General features: G+C 38.1%; 1 protein-coding gene across 1 annotated transcript in view; it reads right to left on the reverse strand.

The window, feature by feature from the left end:
- Window positions 1–17,662, reverse strand: part of LOC133639443 (lipopolysaccharide-responsive and beige-like anchor protein) — a 120,993-nt gene that overhangs the window by 59,571 nt on the left and 43,760 nt on the right. Inside the window, exon 3 of the mRNA XM_062032733.1 lies at window positions 1,519–1,750. Within this exon, the coding sequence (XP_061888717.1) occupies window positions 1,519–1,750 (232 nt within the window). The remainder of the gene's footprint in view (window positions 1–1,518; window positions 1,751–17,662) is intronic.

The following is a 17,662-nucleotide window of genomic DNA, read 5'->3' on the forward strand; positions in this document are numbered from 1 at the left end:
CAATAAAGAAATAAAGTGCAAAAATGTCAAAGCATCATAACAAACAGTTATGTCAAATAGCAGCAGAATTGCACTTTTTGGAGAGCTGTATTATTTTCAGTTTTGTGCCCAAGGGACTGATTTTATTTAACACTATATTATTATTTATACACCTATAGTGATCACAGAGACAGCTTGTTTTTGTGTTACTGTATATATTTGTTTCTCTGAAAAATCCCACTTAATATACTTTGGGTAACAACAGTCAATATTTATTTATTTTATTTTATTAGGTGGGTAACAGTCAATATTTATTTATTTATTAGATTTTATTTTTTATTATATAATAAAAGTGAGCTTTTGTTAAACCAAATATTGTGTGTTTTTTTCCATATACAACAACCTATCTGGACTCGATAAGAGAATCGATAAGGAATCGGTTCGATAAGAGGATTCGATAATAGTCTCGAACTCGATAATTCCTTATCAAACATCATCCCTAGTAGATGCCCATATCGGCTGTTCAGATTTACTTTACAAAAGAGAAGTGTAGGATACTTCTCTTGTTGCCTTATTTGTATTTGACCACTACTGTTTTCTGTTTATTTGTTACTGACTGTGGCAGGACACCTCTGCCTCTGTTTCACTTTATGTTGCTGGTAAATAATATGGTTGTAGTAGTAGGCTAAAGTTAAATTATTTAGTATGCACTAATTAAAGGGGCAGAGCTTTAAGAGAAATTTTAGCTTTTATATTTTTATAAGATATATTTTTTGTAAGAACCACAATTAATAAATATATTTCAGTGAATAACTTATTGTTCAAATCTGTATATAAATATGTACATAAAGTGTTGTAATTATATTGTAAAATGGATGGATGGATGGACGTTTAAAACAAAATTGTTATTATTAATAAGTATACATTTTTCGAGCCTTTTTAGAGAAAATCATATCATTGTAGTAAATTATGCAAATTACTCGATGATGTCATGGTGAACCACGCCCCCACCGCCACAGGTATCTTGGCAGTTTATGGGAAACACTGGAATATCAGCTCCAAATATCAGTTATCGGCCTCCTTGACTACTAGTAATTGGTATCGGCTCTAAAAAAAACATATCGGCCGATCTCTCAAACAAACCAAACAAGTATGAAAAATAACCTTTTTTGACCATGCAGGCAAGTGAAATGAACACATGAATTTTGATGATGGAAAAAGTGTATTAGAAGGACAACACGACACAAATGTAGGGAACATTTGCACTTCAGTAAACATTGCCATCGCTTCGCCCTCACTTGACTGCACAGTTGCTGTAGGCCTGCGCTGATCTAACTGGCAAAAGGGCACTGATGCGGACACGGTGGAAATAAATTCTAGTAATCTGCAGATGAGCAACACTGTCACACACCCTCAGATGTGTGTGTGTGTGTGTGTGTGTGGTGTACTGTAATTAAATAACTGGTTGCAAAGGTGCTTTGATATGAAAGTCCAGCTCCCAAAAAGGAAATGGAAAGAAAAAGGACTGAATAGTGGTACCTGCGATCATGCTGTCAGTGGCCGACACGCGCTGCAGCACCAGCTGGATGAGGCCCACGTCGGTGCACGCCTGCAGGTTGCGAACGCTCTTTTTGAGGATGGCGGTGAAGATGCTCCACACCTCGGCCTGGCAGGTGAGCTCACACTTGTCCAAGAGCTCCACCATGCACACGATACTGTCAGGCTCCTGGATGATGAAGTTCATCTCCAGGTCGAATTGTCCGCCGACCAGCTGGAGGGAGGTTAGGATAAACACCAGTTAAAAATGGTACATTGCAATTGGGAATACTTAGGATCTCATGGTCATATTAACATGTACGCCGCACATTTGCTTGCGTGGGCCATCACTTCATAATACAACAACGTTAGTGCCATTTTCCTGAGTGACGGCGCTGCGTCCAGATGTGCCACGACCCTCTCCAGGGTGCCATCCCCACCATCTCAGACACAGTTGATTTATGAGGCTGACACTCGAGGCGACTCATCCATCCATCAGAGTTGGACGACGTAAAGGGACGTCATTCGGAAAATATGGAGATAGAGAGCGGCTAACACACACTCGGCATGGATTTACAAAGCCGAATTAGTGTCCGCTTGAATTTGACAAGTGATTCCGAGATGGAGCGAATATCTATCCGGTCGAATTATGTCACACAGAGCCTAAATTAATCCTCTTTTACCACGGCAGATCAATTCAGTAAAAATCAGATTAACTGGGGCAGGAAGTCATGCACAGAAACAAAAGAAAGCACCCGGTTTATTTCCAAAATAAAATACCTCGTGTTCAAGGCGGATCGTTTTTTACACCTTAAAATGTCAAAATGGTCGAAGACTGACCTGAAGTCAAATGGTCAAAGTTTTTTCACCCCGTTACCACAATGGATGAGGAGAACGCGGAATATCATGGAAATTAATAATATAATAATAATAATACATTTTATTTGGTAAAGCGCTTTTCAGAGTACTCAAAGACGCTTTACAGGATAAAAAATTAAAATATAAAAAGTATCAAAGTATATCAAAGTAATAATATAAAATACAGGAAATATAAAAGCAGTACATTGTACAAACCCCGTTTCCCTATGAGTTGGGAAATTGTGTTAGATGTAAATATAAACGGAATACAATGATTTGAAAATCCCTTTCAAGCCATATTCAGTTGAATGCACTACAAAGACAACATATTTGATGTTCAAACTCAAACTTTACTTTTTTTTGCAAATAATAATTAACTTAGAATTCCATGGCTACAACACGTGCCAAAGTAGTTGGGAAAGGGCATGTTCACCACTGTGTTACATGGCCTTTCCTTTAAACAACACTTAGTAAACGTTTGGGATACTTCTCAGGTGGAATTCTTTCCCATTCTTGCTTGATGTACAGCTTAAGTTGTTCAACAGTCCGGGGGTCTCCCTTGTGCTATTTTAGGCTTCATAATGCGCCACACATTTTCAATGTCTGGACTACAGGCAGGCCAGTCTAGTACACGCACTCTTTTACTATGAAGCCACGTTGATGTAACACGTGGCTTGGCATTGTCTTGCTGAAATAAGCAGGGGCGTCCATGGTAACGTTGCTTGGATGGCAACATATGTTGCTCCAAAACCTGTATGTACCTTTCAGCATTAATGGTGCCTTCACAGATGTGTAAGTTACCCATGTCTTGGGCACTAATACACCCCCATACCATCACACATGCTGCCTTTTACACTTTGCGCCTAGAACAATCCGGATGGTTCTTTTCCTCTTTGACGTCCACAGTTTCCAAAAACAATTTGAAATGTGGACTCGTCAGACCACATCACACTTTTCCACTTTGTATCAGTCCATCTTAGATGAGCTCAGGCCCAGCGAAGCCGACGGCGTTTCTGGGTGTTGTTGATAAACGGTTTTCGCCTTGCATAGGAGAGTTTTAACTTGCACTTACAGATGTAGCGACCAACTGTAGTTACTGACAGTGGGTTTCTGAAGTGTTCCTGAGCCCATGTGGTGATATCCTTTACACACTTATGTGGCTTGTTGATGCAGTACAGCCTGAGGGATGGAAGGTCACGGGCTTAGCTGCTTACGTGCAGTGATTTCTCCACATTCTCTGAACCCTTTGATGATATTACGGAGCGTAGATGGTGAAATCCCTAAATTCCTTGCAATAGCTGCTTGAGAAAGGTTTTTCTTAAACTGTTCAAGAATTTGCTCAGGCATTTGTTGACAAAGTGGTGACCCTCGCCCCCATCCTTGTTTGTGAATGACTGAGCATTTCATGGAATCTACTTTTATACCCAATCATGGCACCCACCTGTTCCCAATTTGCCTGTTCACTTGTGGGATGTTCCAAATAAGTGTTTGATGAGCATTCCTCAACTTTATCAGTATTTATTGCCACCTTTCCCAACTTCTTTGTCACGTGTTGCTGGCATCAAATTCTAAAGTTAATGATTATTTGCGGAAAAAAAAATTTTTATCAGTTTGAACATCAAATATGTTGTCTTTGTAGCATATTCAACTGAATATGGGTTGAAAATGATTTGCAAATCATTGTATTCCGTTTATATTTACATCTAACACAATTTCCCAACTCATATGGAAACGGGGTTCGTAAAATACATAATAATACTGACATAAAATGACATAATGGGACTGAAATGCAGTCATCGGGAAGAAAAGGAATGTTTGTCTGTGAAAATCATGTTTCCAGGGACCACTCATTCGTCCCCGAAACACTCACCCGCCCCCTTTAGGAATTAAATATCATCGAAACGGCGACTTTGGTCAAAGTTTGGCATAGATTATGTTTTTACAGACCATCACCGTTTTCTGACCGTCTCTTCAGGATACGCCACTTAGGGAGCACTCTTATGTATGTGCCTGCACTTCGACTGTGTCTTCTCCCCGTCAGCCATGTTGTCTACTGACAAATATAAGTTTGAAGTATACACTACTCGGTGTTAGAAGTGGCAACAGCGGAGGATGCATGTGCATGTACGAGCCAGTCCGCCTCACAACAGGAGGATAGAGATAAAGAAGGGTTGACTACAAAGTTGGGCTACAACGGCGGACTCACGCGGGTCAAATTTTACCATACATGGAGATATCCGCTATCTCCAAACCGCGCGTTTGGAGGAAGTATGAAGGAAAGCAATATTGTTTTATAAAGATCGACACTTATGCAGATTTAAAATACACAAAACCAGGTACCAATAGATAAAAATAGTTGGTTTGGAAAAAAAGCATAATAGGTCTCCTTTAAAGTACTCGTCAAAATTGTCCAATTAATTACTATCACGTTTCATCATTACATTTGTCACAGCTAACTCTTCTACGCTTGAACCGCAATACACATATTTGGCACAAAAAAAAATGTCTTCGACTGTCAGAATAATTGTATCACAAAACTTTGTGTGGCCATGAGTTCCCGGCGAGAGGACAAAAGCTGTCTTTGATCCTACCAAGCAAAAGGCTTGTAAAACTCCACTGTGTAGGATGGGAAGCGACATGAAGGTGTGGGTTTCTTTGATGTATTGTAATCCACAGGAAGCTTTTATCTTGACCCGAGATCTACAAAGCGGAGAGGAAGCAGGACTTGACTCCCATCCAGGCACCTTTTCTTTGAACTGTTTTGTGACCAAAGGCAGCGGCTGTTTACGACCCCCTTCCTTTAGAACAGTGGTTCTTAACCTGGGTTCGATCGAACCCTAGGGCAGTGGTTCTCAAATGGGGGTACGCGTACCCCTGGGGGTACTTGAAGGTATGCCAAGGGGTACGTGAGATTTTTTTTTTTAATTCTAAAAATAGCAACAATTCAAAAATCCTTTATAGATATGTTTATTGAATAATACTTCAACAAAAGTTCATAAACTGAACATCAAATCAAGTAGGCTATTCCATTCATTACAATGCAACAATGCAATATTCAGTGTTGACAGCTAGATTTTTTGTGGACATGTTCCATAAATATCGATGTTAAAGATTATTACTATTTTTATTTTTTTTTGTGAAGAAATGTTTAGAATTAAGTTCATGAATCCAGATGGATCTCTATTACAATCCCCAAAGAGGGCATTTTAAGTTGATGATTACTTCTATGTAGGGATGTCCGATAATGGCTTTTTGCCGATATCCGATATTCCGATATTGTCCAACACTTTAATTACCGATACCGATATCAACCGATACCGATATCAACCGATATATGCAGTCGTGGAATTAACACATTATTATGCCTAATTTGGACAACCATGTATGGTGAAGATAAGGTACTTTTTAAAAAATAAAAAAAAATAAGATAACTAAATTAAAAACATTTTCTTGAATAAAAAAGAAAGTAAAACAATATAAAAACAGTTACATAGAAACTAGTAATTAATGAAAATGAGTAAAATGAAGTGTTAAAGGTTAGTACTATTAGTGGAGCAGCAGCACGCACAATCATGTGTGCTTACGGACTGTATCCCTTGCAGACTGTATTGATATATATTGATATATAATGTAGGAACCAGAATATTGATAACAGAAAGAAATGGGGGGAGGGAGGTTTTTTGGGTTGGTGCACTAATTGTAAGTGTATCTTGTGTTTTTTATGTTGATTTAATAAATTAAAAAAAATAAATAAATAAATAAAAAACGATACAGATAATAAAAAAACCGATACCGATAATTTCCGATATTACATTTTAACGCATTTATCGACATCCCTACTTCTATGTGTAGAAATCTTTATTTATAATTGAATCACTTGTTTATTTTTCAACAAGTTTTTAGTTATTTTTATATATTTTTTTCCAAATAGTTCAAGAAAGACCACTACAAATGAGCAATATTTGCACTGTTATACAATTTAATAAATCAGAAACTGATGACATAGTGCTGTATTTTACTTCTTTATCTCTTTTTTTCCAACCAAAAATGCTTTGCTCTGATTAGGGGGTACTTGAATTAAAAAAATGTTCACAGGGGGTACATCACTGAAAAAAGGTTGAGAACCACTGCCCTAGGGGTTCGGTGAGTCGGCCTCAGGGGTTCGGCGGAGCCTCTGCCGCGGAGGTCAAGACAAACCCGACTCATCGTGTAAATAAAAACTTATCCCTATCGCGTATTATGGATACCCCCGAACAATGTTCCCTCTAATTTTCCATCTAATTTCCAGGTGTGTAATTTGTTGTGAGTTGATGCAGTGTGTTGGTTTTGTTCTTTGAACAAGGTGATGTTCATGCAAGGTTAATTTTGTGCACCAGTAAAAAAACATAACTGTCTTGAATTGGAAAAAAAAAACATTTTATTTTTCACTAAAGACGGGTTCGAAGAATGCGCATATGAAACTGGTCGGTTCGGTACCTCCAATAAGGTTAAAGGCCTACTGAAATGATTTTTTTTTATTTAAACGGGAATAGCAGATCCATTCTATGTGTCATACTTGATCATTTCGCGATATTGCCATATTTTTGCTGAAAGGATTTAGTAGAGAAAATCGACGATAAAGTTCGCAACTTTTGCTCGCTGATAAAAAAAAGCCTTGCCTGTACCGGAAGTAGCGTGACGTCACAGGAGCTAGTATTCCTCACAATTCCCCGTTGTTTACAATGGAGCGAGAGAGATTCGGACCGAGAAAGTGACGATTACCCCATTAATTTGAGCGAGGATGAAAGATTCGTAGATGAGGAACGTTACAGTGAAGGACTTGAGAGACAGTGATGGACGTATCTTTTTTCGCTCTGACCGCAACTTAGGTACAAGCTGGCTCATTGGATTCCACACTCTCCTTTTTTTATTGTGGATCACGGATTTGTATTTTAAACCACCTCGGATACTATATCCTCTTGAAAATGAGAGTCGAGAACGCGAAATGGACATTCAGTGCCTTTTATCTCCACGACAATACATCGGCGAAATGCTTTAGCTACGAGCTAACGTGATAGCATCGTGCTTTAACTGCATTTAGAAACAAAAAAATAAACCCCTGACTGGAAGGATAGATATAAAATCAACAATACTATTAAACCGTGGACATGTAAATACACGGTTAATGCTTTCCAGCCTGGCGAAGGTTAACAATGCTGTGCTAACGACGCCAGTGAAGCTAACTTAGCAACTTAGCAACGGGACCTCACAGAGCTATGCTAAAAACATTAGCTCTCCACCTCCGCCAGCCAGCCCTCATCTACTCATCAACACCCGTGCTCACCTGCGTTCCAGCGATCGGCAGAAGGACGAAGGACTTCACCCGATGCGTTTGGCGGCCCGGAGACATAGGAAGTCAAGGTGAGGTCGGCGGCTAGCGCGGCTAGCGCTCCAACAAAGTCCTCCTGGTTGTGTTGCTGTAGTCCGCTGCTAATACACCGATCCCACCTACAACTGTCTTCTTTGCAGCCTTCATTGTTCATTAAACAAATTGCAAAAGATGTCCAGAATACTGTGGAATTATGAAATGAAAACAGAGCTTTTTGTATAGGATTCTACGGGTACCATAACTTCCGTTACTCTGACTTCGTCACGCGCATACGTCATCATACCGCGACGTTTCAGCCGGATATTTCCCGGGAAGTTTTAAAAGTCACTTTATAAGTTAACCCGGCCGTATTGGCATGTGTTGCAATGTTAAGATTTCATCATTGATATATAAACTATCAGACTGCGTGGTCGGTAGTAGTGGCTTTCAGTAGGCCTTTAAGAACCACTGCTTTAAAAACAGCTGTCGCCATGTAATCAGGGAAAGTCCAAATAAACTTTCGTCAGAGCATGGTGGGACACTGTAGAAGGGTACAGCCCAGACGTTTCTCCTCAATTGAGCCAAATTGAATTCTGTCTCTGTTTGATTCCTTGCTTCTTTGTCTGTTTAATAGATGTCATCCGTGTTTGAACCTGACATCTTCTGTGTTGCCTTTGCTACAAAGTTTCTGCCAAATTCACCAGAATGTAAAGTCAGTCCCGATAAGACCGTTCCGCTTGAAATCTGTCACATAGTTCAATGCGCGCTACAAAACAACCACTTTAGGGTGAAATTTGGTACCACCTTTTAAGAGGCTGACAAGCACGTGTCGGTCAAATTTGAGCAAGGACGTTTGAAAAACATCAAGCAAATAGTCATTGCAGAGGCAGGTACCGAACTTAACCACTCATTGTCCATAGGTCACTGACCATTTGCCTCATGATTATAAAACGTATCTGTATTACAGGTGTGTCTTCTAAAGCCTTTTATGCCACAACATGCAGCAGAGGTTGCCAGGTTCAGCCTTGGTGTGAACATATGAGGGTCCCTGCACCAAAACACTGTGGCTTTAAGGCAACCAGACACTATCACCATCCCTGGCTGGGTAACCTAGCCTGGCTCTTTCCCCCTGAGGCCTACCTGAATTAATCATGGCTTAGCAGCCGCTGGGACGTGTCACAAAGCACGAGCACGTTTCCTATAGTCTCCATGGAGAAGAACATGGAAGCACGGCAGGGATCATTGGAAAGTTGTATATGTAGTCGGAGCGACGCTCATGTTAAAGGTCACTTTGGGGGTTTTCAAAGAAGACACAAGAAGAGAAGACCATATCTTCCAATTATAAAAAAAATACCCTGGCAAAGCACAGTCAAGCGACAGTCGCAGGCTTCTTAGCCTTTCACCGGACCATCCGTCCATTTTTCCACTTGCCAGTTTTAGCCTTTCCCGTTCCACTGGCTTTCATGCCTGACTGCCACTTGCCATTTCCAACAGCCAGTCACCCGGGAAGCCCCAAAAAAGCATGTGCACTATAAAAAAAAAAAAACATGCATCGCTGCAGTGTCCTGACTTGCACGTGGAAGCTGTTGGTGTAAGATGTATTCCACTCAAAGGGGAACTGCACTTTTTGGGGAATTTTAATTCACAATCATTACAATAGACATGACGATGGATGTTTTTGGATTTTTCTGCATTCTAAATATTAAATAAATGTGATTAAAAGCCTGCTTTCAACGAAGCCAATGGGCGCCGTGCAATTCCGCCGACAAAGCCCTTAAAAAAACATCCAAACATCTTCATTTAGGTTTTAAATACATGCTGTAGGTATATATATATATATATATATATATATATATATATATATATATATATATATATATATATATATATATATATATATATATATATATATATATATATATATATATATATATATATATATATATATATATATATGTATGTGTGGGAAAAAATCACAAGACTATTTCATCTCTACAGGCCTGTTTCATGAGGGTGTTTCCTCAATCCTCAGGGATTGAGGATTGAGGAAACACCCTCATGAAACAGGCCTGTAGAGATGAAATAGTCTTGTGATTTTTTCCCACACATACATATTACGCTCTACCACGGTATCGAGCACTATTTTTTGGATAATCTAATTAAGACATATATATATATATATATATATATATATATATATATATATATATATATATATATATATATATATATATATATATATATATATATATATATATATATATATATATATATATATAAAAATGTAGTAACAAGCACATTTATCATATTTAAAATGTACGTAATTTGATCATTTTAAGTAGGGCTGGGCGATATATCTATCGAATATACTGGATATATCGCGGGTTTGTCTCTGTGCGATATAGAAAATGACTATATGGTGATATTGGAGTATACGTTCTCACACAGTTGCTTTTAGCTGCGGGCATTACACTACAGGCTCTTCTCACTCTTTCTTGTCTCTGCTTCTCACATAAAACAAGCGCACCTTCTTACGTACGTCACATACGTATACGCCCTCGCAGAGCAGAGAGGTAGCGGCATGGGTAACGTTAGCTGTGGTGCGAGTGGTGATACGAGAGAAAGAAGGTGCGAATCTGGTAACAAATGAAGGAAGAATTAATTCCTAAGAAATACAGCAGGGGGTCCATCGTCTGGCGGTGGTTTGGCTTCAAGTGGGAAGATGTCGAACAGACAACTGTAATTTGTCAAGTGTGGGGCAAAAGCGTTGCTACAAAAAGTAGCATTACTGCTAATATGTAGCATCATTTGAAAAGTCACCCGCTAGAGAATGAAGAGTGCTTGAAACTCCGCATGTCAACATCTCCGTTCGGTGCCACACCAACAAAATGCCCAAGCAACCATTTCCACATCAACACCGTATGAAACAAATAGTCAACAACAGAAGGAGATAACGTCCGCAGGAACCTACCACATAGTGAAGGACATACACTATTCGATTTCCTATTATGCAGCTCGTTTTTATGTGACACTTATTGAAATATTTTGTGTGACATCATGCACAAAAGTGCACTTTATCTGTTTTAAACTATTGTAGTGGCGTTCTGTACAAAAAGTGCACTTTTGATATGTCATCTTAGTGACATCATGCACAAAAGTGCACTGAGGCTAAGGCAAAATATCGAGATATATATCATGTACCGTGACATGGCCTAAAAATATCGAGATATTTAAAAAAAGGCCATATTGCCCAGCCCTAATTTTAAGCATACTTTCAAAAACGCATCACAATGTTTGCTTTTTTTCTTCCCTTCGGAACTGATTGTTGCCTCACCTTCAAGCCATTGAAGAGAAATAGTGCACAACACAACTAGTTTTGGGCCTGAAGAAGAAAAACAATGATGTTAACTTTAGGAAGCTGCACAAACTCCACATGATGGAAACTACTCTATTTTCAGGACATTGGTATAAAAAATATGATTTCAGAAACTTCTGATTCTCCCTCTGAATTTAAAATAATACATAAATATTAGGTGTGTAACAGTATGTGTATTTGTATTGAACCTTTTCGGTAAGGGGGTTCCGGTTCGGGGGTTCCGGTTCGGTTCGGAGGTGTACCGAACGAGTTTCCACACGGACATATTAAGTAGCGTAATGTACGTTGTGTAAACAATGCACACAATGCATTGTTTACTCAAAATGCCGGACATTTGAGGCATTTAAGAAACTCTGCCTTGACAGCTCCGCAAAAGAGGACATGTCCGGTGAAAAGAGGACGTATGGTCAGTCTATCGTAGCCCGTTAGCTGCTAGCATGCCGCTAACGGGCTAGGATAGACTGACCATACGTCCTCTGAGTTTCTTAAATGCCTCAAATGTCCGGCATTTTGAGTTAGGGTTGCGTGTATTTTCAATGTACGTTCAGGGTTGAAAAGGGGTTAAAAACAAAACAAATTGTGTGTGCAGCAGCATTGGTGAGGGAGGGGCAGAGACAGAGAGAGAGAGAGAGAGAGTTATGATAAACGCGCATGCGTCGCCAGGCTCTGCTTTTTATCCATAGATTTATCACATTTAATTTTTTATTATCTATAGCAGGGGCGTCAAAAGTGTGCCCCGGAGGCCATTTGCGGCCCACAGCTAATGTTTTAAAGGCCAACGGCACATTCTAAAAATACTATTAAAATAAACAGAAACATAACAAAAGTGAAATAAAAAAGCTTAAAGGTTAAATGTAATTTAGAAAAAGTTGCAATGTTGACTAATAAAACAAAGCTGGCAATGTTATTATGAATTATTGACCTATCCAAGGTTCCGATTACTTCACATCAAATATTCCACTAAGAAAAATATTTTTGGTGGAAGATTTTGCAAATTTGGTAAATAAATAACCCAAAAATTATTTTGTTGTTTTCTTACTGTACCGAACCGTGACCTCTAAACCGAGGTACGTATCGAACCGAAATGTTTGTGTACCGTTACACCCTAATAAATATACTCAAATAATTGATTACTAGTTAAGTCAGTAACTAATTTAAATTTGAAAGGCATGTCTTTGAAATTTCAGTTATTAATTCTGATCAATATTGTGCAGCGAGGCTGATGCTACCGACCATGGTACTTCTGTTATACTGTTCAGGCCTTTCCACATGAAAACAATCAGATCCATGGGCAGCAACACTGACCTTTAGATGAGGACCATATACTGCACCACGGCGTGTTTTGTTTTTCAAACAAACCAAGGCCGAAAACACTTGAAAGAGCCGTGATAGCCATTGCGCTCCAGCAACTGGTTGATGGTCTCCGCCACCCCCCAACCTAACAGCCATCATCTTTTTTAGCAAGCCATCTCATCAAACCAAATGCCGTTTGGCACACTGGTGCATGAAAGCGCAAAGCTGCACACTCGCCAAACAGAAGCGATTTGGCACATGACCTAGCTCATTGCCGGCGTTGCACCGATTGGGCCGAGTCTCGTCAAGCGAATAATGTAGGACAAGCGGCAGTATAACTGACGATGGCGGCGTTCATTAGGCTGCTGTGTCTAGTTTTTTTTCTTCTAATGGCTGTAAATGACATCTATGTTTCCATCTATGGGTTGTAGTCAAAATGACATACTGTACATTCAACTAAAATACCTTACATTTACAGTAGGCCTTTTAATCTTATATGTGAGTGGTGCTGAATTTCCCCCAGGGATCAATAAAGTACTTTTTATTCTATTCTATGTGAAAATGTTCAAGTCATTCTGACTTGTGGGATCAAAGTTTTGGGTTCAATAAACGTCCCACCATGTTGTATTTGTCTAAAAAACAATAGCACAGGCAACACAGTTGGAGAGTATATTTTGACAAATTGTATGCAACAGTTGAGTATAATTATTATTTACATAGTAGATTGTCACTGAAGGCATCTAAACTTTGACCCCTGTGAAGTGAAAACCATTTCAGGCGACTACCTCTTGAAGCTCATACAGAGAATGCCAAGAGTGTGCAAAGCAGTAATCAGAGCAAAGGGTGGCTGTTTTGAAGAAACTAGAATATAAAACATGTTTTCAGTTATTTCACCTTTTTTTGTTAAGTACATAACTCCACATGTGTTCATTCATAGTTTTGATGTGACAATCCACAATGTAAATAGTCATGAAAATAAAGAAAACGCATTTAATGAGAAGGTGTGTCCAAACTTTTGGCCAGTACTGTATATTGCGATATATATTGCAGCCTCCTGCAATAACGGTATGTATCACAATATATTAATTAGTATATAAATAATAGAACCATTTCAAAGCAGGTAAACACGGCTCCTAATTTAGCTGCTGACAAATGCGGTAATATTTTGTGTCATTTCCAGTTGTATTATCAAAATTATTATTAATCGACTTCCTAATTTACTGTTTATAACTGGTTACTTTCTGTTGTACCATGGTTCTATCTACACTTCTGTTAAAGTGTACTAAGCACTTAGTCTTCTGTTGTTAGTTTTGGGCGATACTACAAATTCGGGTATGGATCCAATACCAAGTAGTTACAGGGGCAGTACTGATACTTAACATTTTCAAGATCATTAATTAATTACAATGGTACCACAATTATAATCAGATAAGAACACAGGATTGTGGTCTAACAATATCAACTAAATATTTTAATTACTTCCTACTACTAGCTGTGATTGAAATTCTTTGGCTTTTGCCTTTAAAAATCCTCCCGTGTCTAGAGATGTATTTGCCGGGTTTGTAAACCATAACACAAATGACAAAAGACTAGGGATGATACTCGAAACCGGTTTTCCCGGTTGTTTGATAAGAAAAGAACCGAGTCCTCTGACTCGAATCCCTTTTTGAGAACCAGTACCCGTTATCGAGACCACTGTAGTAAAGGAAAAGAGTTGATTCTTTATTCGAATCCCGTCCCGACCAGAAATGCTCCGTGGGACATCACTCAGTCATTAGGCGCAGATAGCGAAAGCAGGAAAACAATGGACGGGAAAAAGCGCTCCAAGGTGTAATAAAGTTCAAAACAAAAGCTATAATCCATCGAATAACTTTACTGAGAGATTTGAGCAGGGTAAAACACATGACCAACACTTTTACGACCAACCGGAAACATAGCGACCAGGCTAGCAACGCACCTCCTTTACGGCAGCTGTCGCAACGTTCTTAAAACAACCGCAGCACATACATATATATACAACATATCTCCCTTTTTTAACTTTTGTTTTTCTTTCCTTGTAAACAAAAAAAAATCACACTGTAGATGTGTTGTTTGTCTAATAATAAATAATGCAGACGGGGCGTGTTGGCTGAGTTCTTGACGTTTACTTTCACAGTGTGGCAACATGCAACACTTTTCGGGGCTACCGCGCATGCTCGTAACTCCCGTTGCATGCTGGGTAGTGTAGTTGTTATATTCTCTAGCTCATAACATTTTTCCCCCTATAAAGAAATAATGTTAACTCAATAAAGTGTATTTCTTTTTTTAGCTTTAACTTTTCATTTTTTAGCATTGTAACCACATTTGCAAAGAACTTTTCTCTTCATAGAATTTTCTTTCAATAAAGAAATAAAGTGCAAAAATGTCAAAGCATCATAACAAACAGTTATGTCAAATAGCAGCAGAAGTGCACTTTTTGGAGAGCTGTATTATTTTCAGTTTTGTGCCCAAGGGACTGATTTTATTTAACACTATTATTATTTATACACCTATAGTGATCACAGAGACAGCTTGTTTTTGTGTTACTGTATATATTTGTTTCTCTGAAAAATCCCACTTAATATACTTTGGGTAACAACAGTCAATATTTATTTATTTTATTTTATTTTTTTAGGTGTGTAACAGTCAATATTTATTTATTTATTAGATTTTATTTTTTTATTATATAATAAAAGTGAGCTTTTGTTAAACCAAATATTGTGTGTTTTTTTCCATATACAACAACCTATCTGGACTCCATAAGAGAATCGATAAGAGAATCGATAAGGAATCGGTTCGATAAGAGGATTCGATGATAGGCTCGAACTCGATAATTCCTTATCAAACATCATCCCTACAAAAGACCATAAAATGATGTAATACTTGGTATCACTACTGTCGATATTTGTATCGATCCGCCCACCTTTGTTTACATTCAAGAGACAAGGGACATTAGTCGCTAGCAAGGACGCTACATTGTGTCGTTCACTTGTTGCTGTCAAATTTGTTGGACACAGCTAGAATGTGTCATCAACATGCATTATCAAGATACGACAATAGTGTTTAAAACTATTTTCAGCCAAATGTATATAGTTGATCGTTTGTATCGCACAACCACGGAGATTTACTTCACTCTTAAACAAAAAGACTTGAGGCTAATTTGAAGATTATTTAGGATGCTTTGGCTTTGTAAACCTGGCCTGTTATTCTAGTTTTAATTTTAGCACACTTGTACCAGATAAGTATATTCATTAAAAGTCAAATCACTCCTATTTAATTTTCTGAAACTGAACAGGCATCATTAGGTTTTGACTGGATACTGGCAAACAATTCAAGGGATTGAACCCTTTTCCTCTTAACATCGTCAAGTGAAGATGAGCAAAAAGGGACTAAGATAAAAAAGAGCAAAGTGAAGTGGAATATTCTCTAATAAGTGGATTTCTAAGAATATCTTCAGAGGAGCCACCTGCCATGCTTTAATTCTGTAAGAGCAGACTGAATGGCATCAATAAGATCCTTTGAACATGGAACCAAAATGATACTTGATGACTACATTTAACTATAGAGTGGAGGTATAGGTAGTCGGTTGTACAAAAAGATCATTTGTAAAAAGCTCTCTCTACTTTTTTTAAACCTTGCTCTAGTGTTCATTTAATATTCTCTGTACTCCTTTTTTACTGTGTTTGAATAACCAAGGGTCAAAAACGTTGATAATAACCACAATCTGGTTCCTAACTTGATGATTGTGTACAGATACATTCAAGAGTCTGGTACTAAAGCAGTCGGATGACAGTCATGTTTTCATTAAACACTCTAATTGTATATTATAACTAGAGATGTCCGATAATATCGGCCGGCCGATATTATCGGCCGATAAATGCTTTAAAATGTAATATCGGAAATTATCGGTATCGGTTTTTTTACTTATCGGTATCGGTTTTTTGGTTGGTTTTTTTGGTTTTTTTTTATTAAATCAACATAAAAAACACAAGATACACTTACAATTAGTGCACCAACCCAAAAAACCTCCCTCCCCCATTTACCCTCATTCACACAAAAGGGTTGTTTCCTTCTGTTATTAATATTGTGGTTCCTACATTATATATCAATATATATCAATACAGTCTGCAAGGGATACAGTCTGTAAGCACACATGATTGTGCGTGCTGCTGCTCCACTAATAGTACTAACCTTTAACAGTTAATTTTACTCATTTTCATTAATTACTAGTTTCAATGTAACTGATTTTATATTGTTTTACTTTCTTTTTTATTCAAGAAAATGTTTTTAATTTATTTATCTTCTTTTATTTTATTAATTAAAAAAAAAAGGACCTTATCTTCACCATAACTGGTTGTCCAAATTAGGCATAATAATGTGTTAATTCCACAACTGTATATATCAGTATCGGTATCGGTTGATATCGGTATCGGTAATTAAAGAGTTGGACAATATTGGAATATCGGATATCGTCAAAAAGCCATTATCGGACATCCCTAATTATAACGTTACAACAGGTGTCAGTCTTTTGGGTAAAAAGACACATTTCAAATTGTTTTTGTCCTATAAAGATGCTCCAAATTAGTCAGATTGTGAGTGAATTTATGTCTGGGACCTTCCAAAACCCTAAATGTTTTGACACAATTGCAACAAAGTGAAAGCGAGACAAACCAAATTAGCAAAGCTTTATTGGTTTGAATGAGAGTCCCTTTAATTGGAGGGAGTGTTTAATGATGACAAAGTAAATTGTTATGGCTATAACTACATTGACTTTTTTCATAAAGTTCAGTTTTACACAAAAAGAGCTGGCAGTTTACAGATAGGGTCAACCTTTTATGGTCAATGTAAGTTGAAGGTTAACTGCTACTGTCAAACAAAAGGAAAGGGCTTGTCCGGAAATGCTCCTTGCACATAGGAAAAGAGGAGATACACTTGTATCCCATGTTCTTACAAAGTCATCTTCCTTTGAAAACAGTTACTCCTGATTAAAAGTTACACAATATCGTGTCTGTCTTTCAGAATCAGATGTTGTGCATTTGCTAAATTTATGCCGAAGAATGTCAGAGGCGGACACGGGAAGGGGGCGATAGGATCCTAAAGTAAACAAAGAATTTCCTTGTTAGATGCAGCCTTGCCAGTTGCATGGCACTAGGGCTCGAAGTGCAAAAAGCGTGTTTGACGCGGCTAAAACTGGAGAAGAGATGAAAGAAAAATTCAGGGTTGGCACATTCATGGTGGCAGGAAATACTGAATTA

This window comes from Entelurus aequoreus, linkage group LG22, assembly GCF_033978785.1.
Source record: "Entelurus aequoreus isolate RoL-2023_Sb linkage group LG22, RoL_Eaeq_v1.1, whole genome shotgun sequence".
NCBI lineage: Eukaryota > Metazoa > Chordata > Actinopteri > Syngnathiformes > Syngnathidae > Entelurus > Entelurus aequoreus.